Source organism: Mustelus asterias, chromosome 8 (genome assembly GCF_964213995.1).
Source record: "Mustelus asterias chromosome 8, sMusAst1.hap1.1, whole genome shotgun sequence".
NCBI classification, from domain to species: domain Eukaryota; kingdom Metazoa; phylum Chordata; class Chondrichthyes; order Carcharhiniformes; family Triakidae; genus Mustelus; species Mustelus asterias.
This window is the reverse complement of record NC_135808.1, coordinates 104456923-104470036: the sequence shown is the minus strand read 5'-3', so window position 1 is coordinate 104470036 and position 13114 is coordinate 104456923. Positions and strand designations below refer to the sequence as shown.

At 41.7% G+C, this 13114-nt stretch overlaps 1 protein-coding gene across 4 annotated transcripts in view; it reads left to right on the top strand.

Moving 5' to 3' along the window:
• The window catches only part of LOC144497413 (uncharacterized), a 32618-nt gene extending 19504 nt beyond the window's left edge, over positions 1 to 13114 (top strand). For all 4 annotated transcript variants that reach the window (XM_078218653.1, XM_078218654.1, XM_078218652.1 and 1 more), the window contains exons 9-12: positions 445 to 545; positions 2954 to 3033; positions 4030 to 4188; positions 12610 to 13114. In XM_078218653.1, coding sequence (XP_078074779.1) covers positions 445 to 545; positions 2954 to 3033; positions 4030 to 4188; positions 12610 to 12749 — 480 coding nt within the window. In that variant the 3' untranslated portion in view covers positions 12750 to 13114. The remainder of the gene's footprint in view (positions 1 to 444; positions 546 to 2953; positions 3034 to 4029; positions 4189 to 12609) is intronic.

Below are 13114 nucleotides of genomic sequence, written 5' to 3'. Positions count from 1 at the left end.
AATTTACCAACCACCGAAGTAAGACTAACCGGTCTATAATTACCAGGGTCATTTCTATTCCCTTTCTTAAACAGAGGAACAACATTCGCCATTCTCCAGTCCTCTGGCACCATCCCCGTGGACAGCGAGGACCCAAAGATCAAAGCCAAAGGCTCTGCAATCTCATCCCTTGCCTCCCACAGAATCCTAGGATACATTTCATCAGGCCCAGGGGACTTATCGACCTTCAGTTTATTCAAAACTGCCAAGACATCCTCCCTCCGAACACCAATCCTTAATAAACTCTGAATTACATGTATAATAAACTATGAAAACTAGCCTTTTATACTGACCATCCCAAGTTATTAAACAGTGACTACACGTCAAAAAATATTTAATTGGCTGTAAAGAACTTTGGGATGTCCTGAGATTGTGAAAGATGCCATACAATTTTTTCTCTGATAGATTCTGAGAGAATTGATGAATAAGTATCAATCTCAGCTTTTGGATTCTAATAAGTCGAATCATGAATGGGAGCATGCTGAACAGGAGCTTACACACATCAGGTCAGTAACTTGTTGCTGAAGGTTTGCTAAATATTGTACAGTTAAACTTAGTGCTGATGGATAGCTCATTGTAAATGGATGTGACATGAAGGACAATGGTCTCTATTCACAGCTCTTCGAAAATATAGTTATGTTCTCATTTTCTTCTATTGTCTCTTTGTGTTTCTCTTCACCAAAATCCATCCTCCATGAGATAGGTCACTCTGGCTTGGAAACATCTGTCACCAATTATATAATCGGCTATTAGGATCACAAGATATTTAGGAGTGACTACCATTCAGCCATTGTTTGTATGACCAACGTCTATCACTAGAGATTATCCTTGCAGTTCTTCTCAAAAATGTCTCTTTTGAACAGAATTGGACACAATTACTCAAGCAGCAGTGGTTCAAACAGCACTCCACCTAATTTTTGTTATGAATTTATCTGACTTCGGGTGCTGTTGGTAAGGCCTACTTCTGCAAGTCCACAGGTCTCTAAAGGTGGCAGGAAAGCTGAATAAGATGGTGAAGAAAACATATTTATTGGCAAGGTATAGAATACAAACACAGGAATATAATTCTGGAACTGTTATAAAACATTGGTTAGGCCACAGCTAGAATTTTATGCACAGTTCTGGTCACCACATTACGGGAAGGGCACAGTTGCTCAGGAGAGAGTACAGAGGAGATGTATAAAAATGTTGTCAGGACTTGAAAATTGCAGCTATGAGGAAAAATTTGGTAAACTAGGGTTGTTTTACTCAGAACCGAGGAGGCTGGGAGGTGACCTAATTAAGTTGTATAAAATTACATGGGGTCCAGATAAGGTAGACAGGAAAGACCTGATTCCCCTAACTGAGAGGTCAATTACAGGGGCATATATTGAAGGTGATTGGTAGAAGGGTCATGAGGAAAATCTTTTTCACCCAGAGGGTGGTGGAAATTTGGAATTCACTGCCTGAATTGGTGGTTGAGGCTGAAATACTCAAATCATTTAAAATATACTTGGATCTGCAACTGAAGTGCTGTAACCTGTAAGGCTATGGACTGGGTGTTGAAAAGTGGGCTTAAAGTAGCGGTTAGTTTTTTTTTCTCTTATTTTGGTAGGAGCAGACATGATAGGCTGAATTGCCTCTCTCTGTGCCATAACTTTTCTCTGGTTCTATTTATTGTGCATTCCTCGTTGTCCTTGAGAAGGTTGTTATGGGCTACCTTTTTGAACCAGGTGGTGAAGGTGCTCATGCAATGCTATTGTGTACGGGCTTCTAGGATTTTGATCCAGCAACAATGAAGAAAAGGTGATATATGTCTATGTCAGGGTAGTGTATGACTTGGGGGTGATGGCATTCCCATGCATCATCTCTTCTTGATGTTCTAGGTGTTGAGGTGCTGATGATAAAGTCTTAAGGAGTTGCTGCAGTGTGTCCTGTAGCTAGTGCAACCAAATACTTCAGTGGTGGAGGGGATTCATATTTATGACAAAGTGCTGATCAAGTAGACAACTTTATCATGGATGATGTTGGGCTTCTTGAATGTCATTGCACCATCACAGTCCTGATTTGTGCCTTGCAGTCAAGAGGTTTTGGGGAGCCAGGAGATTAACTACTTGCTGCAAAATATCCATCCTCTGATCTGCTTTAGTAGCCCTGACTGGACCAGTTGAATTTGTGGTAAATGGTGATCCCAGGCTTTTTGATGGTGGAGAACTTGGTGAATGTCATAGGGAAGTGGTTTCACTCTCTTGTTAGAAATGGCAATTGTCTGGCACTTGTATGGTGTTGAATTTTATGTTGCTTGCTACTTGTTAATTCAAGCCTGAATGTTGCCTCATCCCCTGTGTATGGGCACAAACAGCTTCATTATCTGAGGCATTACAAATGGCACTGGACATTGCAATCATCAGTGGGCAGCTCCACTTCTTATTTTATGATGAAAGGAATGACATGGATGAAGCAACTGAAGATGGTTGGGCCTGAGACACTGTCCTGAGGAACTTCTGTAGTGATGTCCCAGGGCTGAAATAATTGGCGTCCAACAAGTACAACCATCTTCCTTTGTGCCAGGTAAGATCCAATGACTGGAGGGTTTTCCCCTGGAACGACATTGGCCTTCCAGCATGTAGTTTAACCCTCAGATCTAAATGAATTGATAGGTTGCTGTAGCAGAGCATAAACAGGTTTATAATATGAACTCCCAAGTTCAAATTATTGTACTTACGTTGTGGTCACTTCCATCTACCCATGAATTACTGTAATCATTAAATGCTAGTCACTGAAGAGTTGAATATGAATAAAACTACAAATTTGATCTGCAGTAAATTGGTAAAATATTGTCCTACCCTAATTATTATGTAAGGACAGTGGTCCATTGCAACTATAATACTTTATTTAATTTATTGCTGATTCTGAGAGCTGAAATTCTTTCTAGATCCACAGTTGCTGGTTTGAAGGAACAACTGAGAAACATGCGTCTAGCTGACAACCAGACCAGTACACCATCAAAACCAGGTGTGTGCAAGCTGCTGCTCACTGTACAAGAGAATCTGGCTAACATTGCAACCAGGTCTCTCCTGTCATTGTAACTGCCCTGATGGGTTCCTATTACTTAGCCCTAAGAAACTGCCTTCTTCCTTACCAAAGATGCTATTATCAACCCTCCATCAGAAATATACTTTTAATACTGGACAAGTTAGATCCCAGAGTGAAACCTGGCTTGATAGATCCTAACTCTGCTTTTTGTTCTAGAAATTGTGGAGGTCGGTTACTGAACACATTCATAAGAGTCTGACAGTGTGCTTTTAATACAAAGAATAAATGTTTATTAAACAAGAGAAAATGAACTATATTACACGAGACAAAAAAACTTGAAAGATTTCAATACAGACATCAGAAAATGATTCAAACTCACACTGTTCCTTTAATCCCAACAATAGCCTTGCATTTCATTATCCCAGAGATTATCCCGCTATCTCAACACCAAGTCTTCTTGCTTGGGTTAGCTCAGTTGCAAATGGGTTTCTTCCAGCAGATTTCTGAGCATTCACTAGATGCTTTTCCTCATCTGGTATCTTTCCCAGAAACACCCAAAGACCACAATCTATCGCTATTACTTCAACTTCAGAGCAAACACACGAGTTTCCTAGACTCAGGTCCCAGCAGTCTTGCAGGATTTCTTACTAGAGAGCTGAGAACTTTTGCCTCCGCACCCTGACATACACAGACTGACTGACTGCCCTTCGTGCGTGCGTGCCCGCGAGAGAGAGAGAGAGAGAGAGAGTGTGTGTGTGTGCGTGCGTGCGTGATGCACCTTTCTGAACACACAAGTATAAATATACATTAGGGGTCAGTTGTTCCAAAGGGAGGACACCTCAACCAGAATTTGTTTTTTTTTAATGTATGGCTATTTTTGCGTTATACGTAAGAATACTAAGTAGTTTAGATATTCACAAGTTGATTTTCAATTTAGTAAGGCATGTTATTATCTGGTTATGCTTGTCATTTCAGATACAAGAAAACAGTACAGAAAGAAACAACCCAAGATCCAGTCATTAAATGAAAATTCTGACACCACTCTAAGTTCCACTCTCAGTCTAGCCGACATAAGCTCAGATGATGACTTATCTTCGTTACAAGATCTTGATTTAGATCCACCAAATAGAAGAGGTAAAGTCTGTAAACCAGATAGATATAAATGCTGGCTGAACAATCCAGTTGCTGTAATGGCAGACCAGGTTTTGGTTCAAATCACATTCTCCTTAATAGATATGCTATACCTATCAGGAAAGGCTAGGGCAAGGGCTGAGGGGTGAACTTACAGAGGTCTTTACGATTATGAAAGGGTTTGATAGAATAGATGGAGAAAAGGTGTTTCAGCTTGCGTGCAAGATCAGAACATTGGTCTATATAGTTACTAATAAATCCAATTGGGAACTTGAGAAACTATACTACTCAAAGAGTACTTTGAATGTGGAACTCTTCACCACAAGGAGTGGTTGAGGTGATTAGCTTAGATGCATTTAAGTGGAAGCTAGGTGAGCACTTGAAGGAGAAAGGAGAAGTATACTGAGAGGTTTAAATGAAAAGGAGTAGACCATAAGGTGTAAGAGCAGAAGTAGGCCATTCGGCCCATTGAGTCTGCTCCTCCATTCGATGAGATCTGATGTATGATCATTCTCAACTCCACTTTTCCGCATTATCCCCATAACCCTTGATTCCCTTACTCTCTACCTCAACCTTGAACATACTTGATGACACAGCCTCTACACCCTTCTGCAGTAAAGAATTTCACAGATTCAATGGCCCTGAGAGAAGAAATTCCTCCTTATCTCTGTCTTAAATGGATGACAACTTATTCCAAGAGGACCTTTGGTCCTAGACTCTCCATAAGAAGTCTCACAACACCAGGTTAAAGTCCAACAGGTTTATTTGGTAGCAAAAGCCACTAACTTTCACTAGCTTTTGCTACCAAATAAACCTGTTGGACTTTAACCTGGTGTTGTGAGACTTTTTACTGTGTTTACCCCAGTCCAACACCGACATCTTCACACCTAGACTCCCCCACAGGGGGAAGCAATCTACCCAGTAAAGCTTGAGAATCCTATATTTGGAGTATATCCTATATCGGGAGGAGGCTCTGATGGAACATAAACACCATCAGAAACCTATTGGGCCAAATAATCTGCTGCTATGCTGTAAATTAAGTGCAACTATTTTACCAGCTTGCAGCATAGAATAATTTATAGGCCATAGCTATCAGTCTGAGGGCAGAAAGGAAAAGACAAAATAATACCAGCAGAGGCTATGGAGGATTTCACAACCACGAGAACTCCACTCAGGCTTAACAGTAGTAACGGTAAGGAACTAGTTTTTTTTTTCTTTTTAAATGGAATGGAATAAGATATGGAATGGAATAACATATTAAAAAAATTAATACTATTAATCATAGAAGGAGGCTATTTGGTCCATAAGGTCTACCACCACTATCAACATCCTGGGGGTTACCATTGACCAGAAACTGAACTGGACTAGCCATGTAAATACTGTGGCATGTAAATACAAGAGCATGTCAGAGGCTAGGAATTGTGTGGCGAGTAAGACCATTAGACCATAACTAACAGGCGTAGCCATTCAGCCCTTCGAGCCTGCTCCACCATTTAGTAAGATCATGGCTGATCTAACACTCATTAAGTTCACTTTCCCGCCTTATCTCTGTAACACTTAATTCCCCTGCTGAATTAAAATGTTCAAGGACTCGGCCTCCACAGTTTCCTCAGGTAAAGAATTCCAAAGATTTACCACTCTTTGAGAGAAGAAATTCTTCCTTAAATCCATTTTAAATGTGCACCTCCTTATTCTGTGACCAAGTCCTCTGTTCCTACACTCTCCCATGAGTGGAAACATCCTCCCAACATTTACCCTGTCTAAGCCCTGTATCTCACCTGGTTCCCTAAAGCCTGCCCACCATCTATAAGGCACAAGTCAGGAGTGTGATGAAATACTCTTCACCTGCCTGGATGAGTGTAGCTCCAACGATGCTCAAGAAGCTCAACACCATCCAGGACAAAACGGCTCACTTGATTGACACCCCTTCCACAAATATTTATTCCCTCCACCACCACAAATATTCCCCCCCCCCACCCCCCAACCACCAACAGACAGTGGCAGGAGCATGTACCATTTACAAGATGCACTGTAGAAAGTCACCAAGGCTCCTTGGCTAGCACCTTCCAACCCCACAATCATTACCGTCTAGAAGGACAAGGGCAGCAGATACATGGGAACACCACCACCTGAAAGTTCCACTCCAAGCCACTCGATCATCCTGACTTGTGAATATATCACCGTTCCTTCACTGTTGCTAGATCAAAATCCTGGTGCTCTCTCCCTAACAGCACTGTGGGTGTGTCTACAACACAGAGATTGCAACGGTTCAAGAAGGCAACTCACCACCACCTTCTCGAGGGCAGTTAGGAATGGGCAACAAATGCTGGCCCAGCCAGCTATGCACACATCCCATGAATGAATAAAGAAAAGGTCTATACCAGTTCTTTCAAAGAGTAAATCATTTAACATGATTGCCCAGGAATATATTTTTGATACCTATCCAGCAGTGTTTGAACATCATGTATCTTCTTCCACTATATTCCTTTTAAAATGTACTTCTCCTATCTTCTAAGTTTCCCTTTGATGCTTCTCTGAAATTTATATCCAGAGACCACTACTGGAAACTATGATCATGGCACTGAAGTTCATATTCACTGTCCTATTTGGTTTATTTCTAAACTTTGTGAGGCTGCTCTCTGTAACTTTGAAGACATACAGAAATAACAACTTGCATAGTGCTTTTAATGTAATAAGACACCCCATGGTACTCCACAGGCATTATAAAACAAAACAATACCAAGCCACTTGAGATATTAGGGCAGATGACTAAAAGCTTTGTCAAAGAGATGTTTTAAGGAGCATTGTAAGATTAATAAATCATGGTACAGAGGCCTAGATGTTTAGGGAGAGAACTCCACAAGTTTTAGGCCTGGGAAGCTGGAGGCATGGTTCCCAGTGATGAAGCGTTTAAATTGGGGATGCTCAAGAGGCCAGAGTTAGAGCAGCACAGATATCTTGGAGGATTGCAGGGCTGGAGAAAATTACAGAGATAGGGAGGACATAGATTTTGGAGGGATTTGAAAACAAGGTTGCAAATTTTAAAATTGAGGTTTTGCTGAATTGGGAGCAAGTTTAAGTTAGCAAGCCGGAAGTGGTGGGTGAACAGGACTTGGTGAGGATTAGGACATGGACAGCAGAGCTTTGGATGACCTCAGGTTTATGATGGATAGAATGTGGGGAAGGTATCTTGTGTAGTGGCAGTATCTCTACTTCTGAGCCAGAAACGCCTGGCTCCGATTCTACACCGTGACTTAATAGCCATGGAAGGTGCATACATAATGTGGTCAAAGCAGGTTGATTATCAACCTGCAAATCCTTCCAATATATTTACGGTAGGCAGTAAGAACAGGAGAGTCTCCTGGTCAGCCAGAACCTGCAGAAGACAAATCACTGCAATACCTTGCCAAGCATGATGGAGACATACAGAGTTCGCCAACACCCTGTTAGGGCATGGTACCTGAAGAGAAAGAGTATGTGGAAGGCCAACCAACAGTGAGCTGAATAATCAAATCTAGGTGGTAACAAAGGCCTGGATGAGGATTTCTATGGCAGAATAGTTTGAGGCAGTGACAGTCAGGCGATGTTATGGAGGTGGAAATGGATGGTCTTAGAGACAGTGTGGATGTATAGTTGAAAGTTCATCTCTGGCTCAGATATGATGCTGTGGTTGCAAACTATGTGATTCAGCTTCAGACAGTTGAGAGAGAGGAGTCAGTGGTCAGGGTGCAAAGTTTGTGGCAGATGCGAAAGACAATCACCGGAATTCTACCCCCCTCACCCGCTAAGGAATCGGAGTGGGCGAGGGGCGGACGATGGAAATGTCCGTTGACCTCGGGCAGGAATTTCCGATCTCGCTGGAGCAAGGCCGTAAAATCCCGTCCACTGGCTTCATTCTTCCCAATAATTACTTGGAGGAAATTTCTGCTTATGCAGTGCTGGATATCAGACAAGCAATCTGATAATTTAGCAACAGTGGTGTTATTGGTGAGGTAAAGCTGGATGTGGTTAGTGTATGTGCAAAAACTGACGTGTTTTCGGATGATGTCACCTCAGGCAACATGTAAATGAGAAACAGGAGCGGACCAAGGATAGACTCTTTGGGGACACCAGAGTCAACTGTGCAGGAATAGGCAGAGAAGTTATTCTCTGGCTGCAATTAGATATAATGGATCAGCAGAGGCACCTATCTGGCCAATAGTGAAAAGGTGTTCGAGGAAGATGACAGGACCAACTGTGGCAGGTTGCAGACAGGTCAAGAGGGACTAGGAGGGATGGTTTGCCTTTATCACAGTCAGATAGATTACCATTTGTTATTTTAAGAGCTGCTTCAGTACTGTGGCGGGGCAAAAGCCTGTCTGGACAGATTCAAACACAGAGTTTCGGAGAAGACATAGTCACAAAGTTGGGAGGCAATAACACATTCAAGAGAAAAGAGAGGCTGAAGATGGGGCAATATTTTGCAAGGATAGAGGGGTCAAGGGTTGGTTTTTAAGGAAAGGGGTGATGAAGGTAGATTTGAAGGAGAGAGTAAGACAGAAACTGAAGAGAGAGAACCTTTAACAATGTCAGCTCACATGGGAGCCTGGAAGGGAAGTAGGGTAGTTGGTAGTTTAATGAGTGTGATTCTGAAACGTTGGATTTACACATCACTTGGGAATTGTGCATGTTCCAACACAAACTGAAAATCACAAGGCAGTAAGATGCTGTACCAAATTAGAAACTCATACGTGTTTAATAAGCATAGAACATTGACAAATTTATAACTACGCCATTATTAAATTGGACTTTTCAAAAACACATGCAGCATAATGAATTCCTGAAAGGCCTGCAGTACCCAGTCTGTTAATTTTTTAAATTGGTATTTTAATTCAGAATCTGCTTCAATATCCAGCATTGCCATATAATCTCCTAGCATACGATGTTAAGATACTAATGACTACACTGATTATGGTACATAAGACTGCAGTTCCAACAATTATTCTGCCAGACAGCTTAGTTCAGCTGTGGCACTTTCCTACAAATATTGCTGGTTGATTTCTCATATGGCTAAATGCACACGAGGTCCAGAAGTATGAAGACAAACTTCCCCTCATGGGTTTTTCTTATTTTGATAAATCTTTTGTACGGATAAAAGAACATAAAAATTAAGCAGAAGGAGGATATGAAAACAGCAACTTGCACCTTTTAATATAGAAAACATTATAAGGTTTTTTTAAAAACAGAGTAGGGGAAGTAAAAATGAAAAGGACAAATGCAAGGCCATATGGGAGAGTTGAGAGAAATGTCCGAAAGGTTTGACAAATAGGTGGATTTTAAGAAGATTTTTAAAGATGGAAAAAGTAGAATGGAGAGTGGCTTAGCGTGAAAGTTTCAGAGTTGAGTTAAGGGGATGTAACATCTGAGCCCCTCAACATTGGATTGGGGGGGGCCATACCCCAGGGATGCACTGGGGAACCTCGCTCGGAACTCCACAGGTAAGGTTTGCTGACAATTGTCCAGAAGTGCAAACTTTTCCTGAGAAATTGTCCTGAGCTGAGAACCATCGGAAGAAGTGATTTAAAAAGCAAACTTCGGATGGTTAGGACTGGATTACACATATAGTTGTCCAGGAAAAGTTAGAAGAATTAAAACCTCTTCCATCTTCTGGGTAACTATTGTACAGACTGAGACCGAATCCCACAAGGAACCCCCCCCCCCACCCATGTGATGTCCCCACACCCTGACTACCCCCACCGCCTGCAACATTGCCCCAACCCACATGGGACTCTTTCCCCTTGACCCCCATCCTCCAATCCCCTCCCTGACCTCTGATTCCCCCCCCCCCTCCCGAATTCCTATCCACTTACCATATACACATACCTTCTCCCACCTTTAAACTTACCTGGTTTACAGCAGCTAATGCAGTAGAAAAGGGTGCATGGCCTCTTCACTCCGACTCTCCTGCACTTTGATGCTGGGCCCAAGGACATGCTGCACTACCTGGGTCCCGTTTGGCCTGAGTTGGAAGGTTGGGCGAGAGAGGGTGGGGAAAAAAATCATGTAAGTGGGTACAGAATGACGATCTGACACTGGAGGTCCCTTGTTTGAAGGCACTGGTGCAACTGCAATCAAGCACCTAAAGTATTTCAAAAGCCAAAGCAATCCAGCATTGAATAATTGTGAGGGGTGATAACCTAAGACATGATCAAAAAAGGAATGTTTTGAAAGAGGGAGAGGGCAGTCAGATTGCAGAAATTCAAGGGGGGGAAAAAAAGCATCCTAAATGCAAGGTTGTTACATCTGAAGGAATTTGTGAAAGGAGGATTAATGGTAGGCCAGAATTAGAAAGAGTACGTGGGGTGTGTACAAATATAAATCTGAGGGAGATTGTAGAAGATGGGAGAACAAGGCTGTGAAAATGAGGGCCAGGATTTTGAAATTGGCATGTGGAGGAGAAGAAGCCAAGGGAGGGTGGTGAGAAAAGGAGTGAAAAGTGAGTGGATTCCCAACATGTGTGCATTCTGCTATACTCAGATTAATTGGGCGTTAAGAACATAAGAACTAGGAGCAAGAGCAGGCCATCTGGCTCCTCGACCCTACTCCGCCATTCAATAAGATCATGGCTGATCTTTTAGTGAACTCAGCTCTACTTACCCGCCCGTTCACTATAACCCTTGATTCCTTTACTGTTCAAAAACTTATCTATCCTTGCCTTAAAAACATTCAATGAGGTAGTCTCAGTTACTTCATTGGGCACGGAATTCCACAGATTCACAACCCTTTGGGTGAAGAAGTTCCTCCTCAACTCAGTCCTAAATCTGCCCCTCCCTATTTTGAGGCCATGCCCCCTAGTTCTAGTTTCACCTGCCAGTGGAAACAACCTCCCTACTTCTATCTTATCTATTCCCTTCATTGTCTTAAATGTTTCTATAAGATCTTCCCTCGTTCTTCTGAATTCCAGTGAGTATAGTCCCAGTCTACTTAGTCTCTCCTCATAAGTCAACTGCGGAATCAACCTAGTGAATCTCCTCTGCACTCCCTCCAGTGCCAGTATATCCTTTCTCAAGTAAGGAGACCAAAACTGTAAACAGTACTCCAGGTGTGGCCTCACCAGCACCCTATACAGCTGCAACATAACTTCCCTGTTTTTAAATTCCATTCCTCTAGCAATGAAGGACAAAATTCCACTTGCCTTCTTAATTACCTGCTGCACCTGCAAACCAACGTTTTGTGACTCGGACATCCAGGTCCCTCTGCACCATTTAAATAATAGTCCATTTTGCTGTTATTCCTACCAAAATGGATGACCTCACATTTACCAACATTGTACTCCATCTGCCAGACCCTTGCCCACTCACTTAGACTATCTATATCCCTTTGTAGACTTTCAGTGTCCTCTGCACACTTTGCTCTGCCACTCATCTTAGTGTCATCTGCGAATTTTGACACACTACACTTGGTCCCCAACTCCAATTCATCTATGTAAATTGTAAACAATTACGGTCCCACCACTGATACCTGAGGCACATCACTAGTTACTGCTCGCCAACCAGTAAAACACCCATTTACACCGACATTTTGCTTTCTATTACTTAACCCCGTGCACTTTTATCTTACGCAGCAGCCTTTGGTGCGGCACATTGCCAAATGCCTTCTGAAAATCCAGATACACCACATCCACAGGTTCCCCGTTCACTGTGCATGTTGTGTCCTGAAAGAATTCCACTAAATTAGTCAAACATAATCTGCTCTTCATAAACCCATGTTGCATCTTCCCAATGGGACAATTTATATCCCGATGTCTCGCTATTTCTTCCTTGATGATAGATTCAAGCATTTTCTCTCCTACAGAAATTAAGCTAACCGGCCTGTAGTTACCTGCCTCAAAATCCTGGAACTTCTTTCTTAACGGAACTGTAGATGTATACACCAGATGGAGTAGCTCATCACCACTTTCTTGAGGGCAATTAGGGATTGGCAAAAAAAAGATTGGTCTCACTAGTGATGGCCATGTCTCATGAACAAATCTACAAAACTACCAAAAGGGTTATTATGTGATTCATTGCTTCATTTAGTTTTTTTTCCCTTTATTAATTCAATTCAAACTTGTCATTATGCTTTAATAAACTTGAAAAGCAACAAATGATCCATGATCTCCCAGCTGTTTATATTTCATGTAATCAACAGGATTATGATAATTTTATGAACTGGATGAGATTGGTCTAATCTAGGGTGGGAGATGGAAGAATAGGTGAAAATATGTAACTTACAGACTAGTGAGTTGCTAGATTTTTCAATTTACCTAAAGCTGGAATAGAATTTTCCCTGTTTAAGTTTTCAAGTGGGATTCTCCAACACTTTTTTTTTACATGTTCCTTTGAATAGCATTCCAGTTTAAAATAACGATGAGTCACTCAAAAGTAATATTTTGTTCCATTGAAGGTGCTAGGTGCAGCTCTGCCTTGTCCGTGGAGGACACTGAGAGAACACCAAGAACAAATTATTCCGATGAAGATGTCAGCGTGGACTTAGAAGGGCTATCTGACAATCCACCTGAACTAAATCTCAGTGATCTGTCCTGAGTGGTGGAGTCTTCGAAAACTGCAGAGGGACATTTCTGCATTGTTTCTCATAAAGGCCCATTTAACATTTTCAAAGTTATGCTTCTTATTAATATTTAAATCAAAACCACCATGTCAAAGGCAAACATTTCTGTCAAGTGTCCGATATCCATACACTTCAGATAGATTTTAACGAGAGCGAAGGGTAATTTCCATGTGTTTTTATAGGTAGCTCATGGTTCCAGACCAACGTTAATTAACATTTTAACATTCCAATTTCTAATCTTTGATCATTTTTAAAAAGCAAAATGGTATTCCTTTATCAACTGATGACTGTTATTAAAACCAGCAATCAGATTTATAAAGTTATGGCAGAATGTATGAAA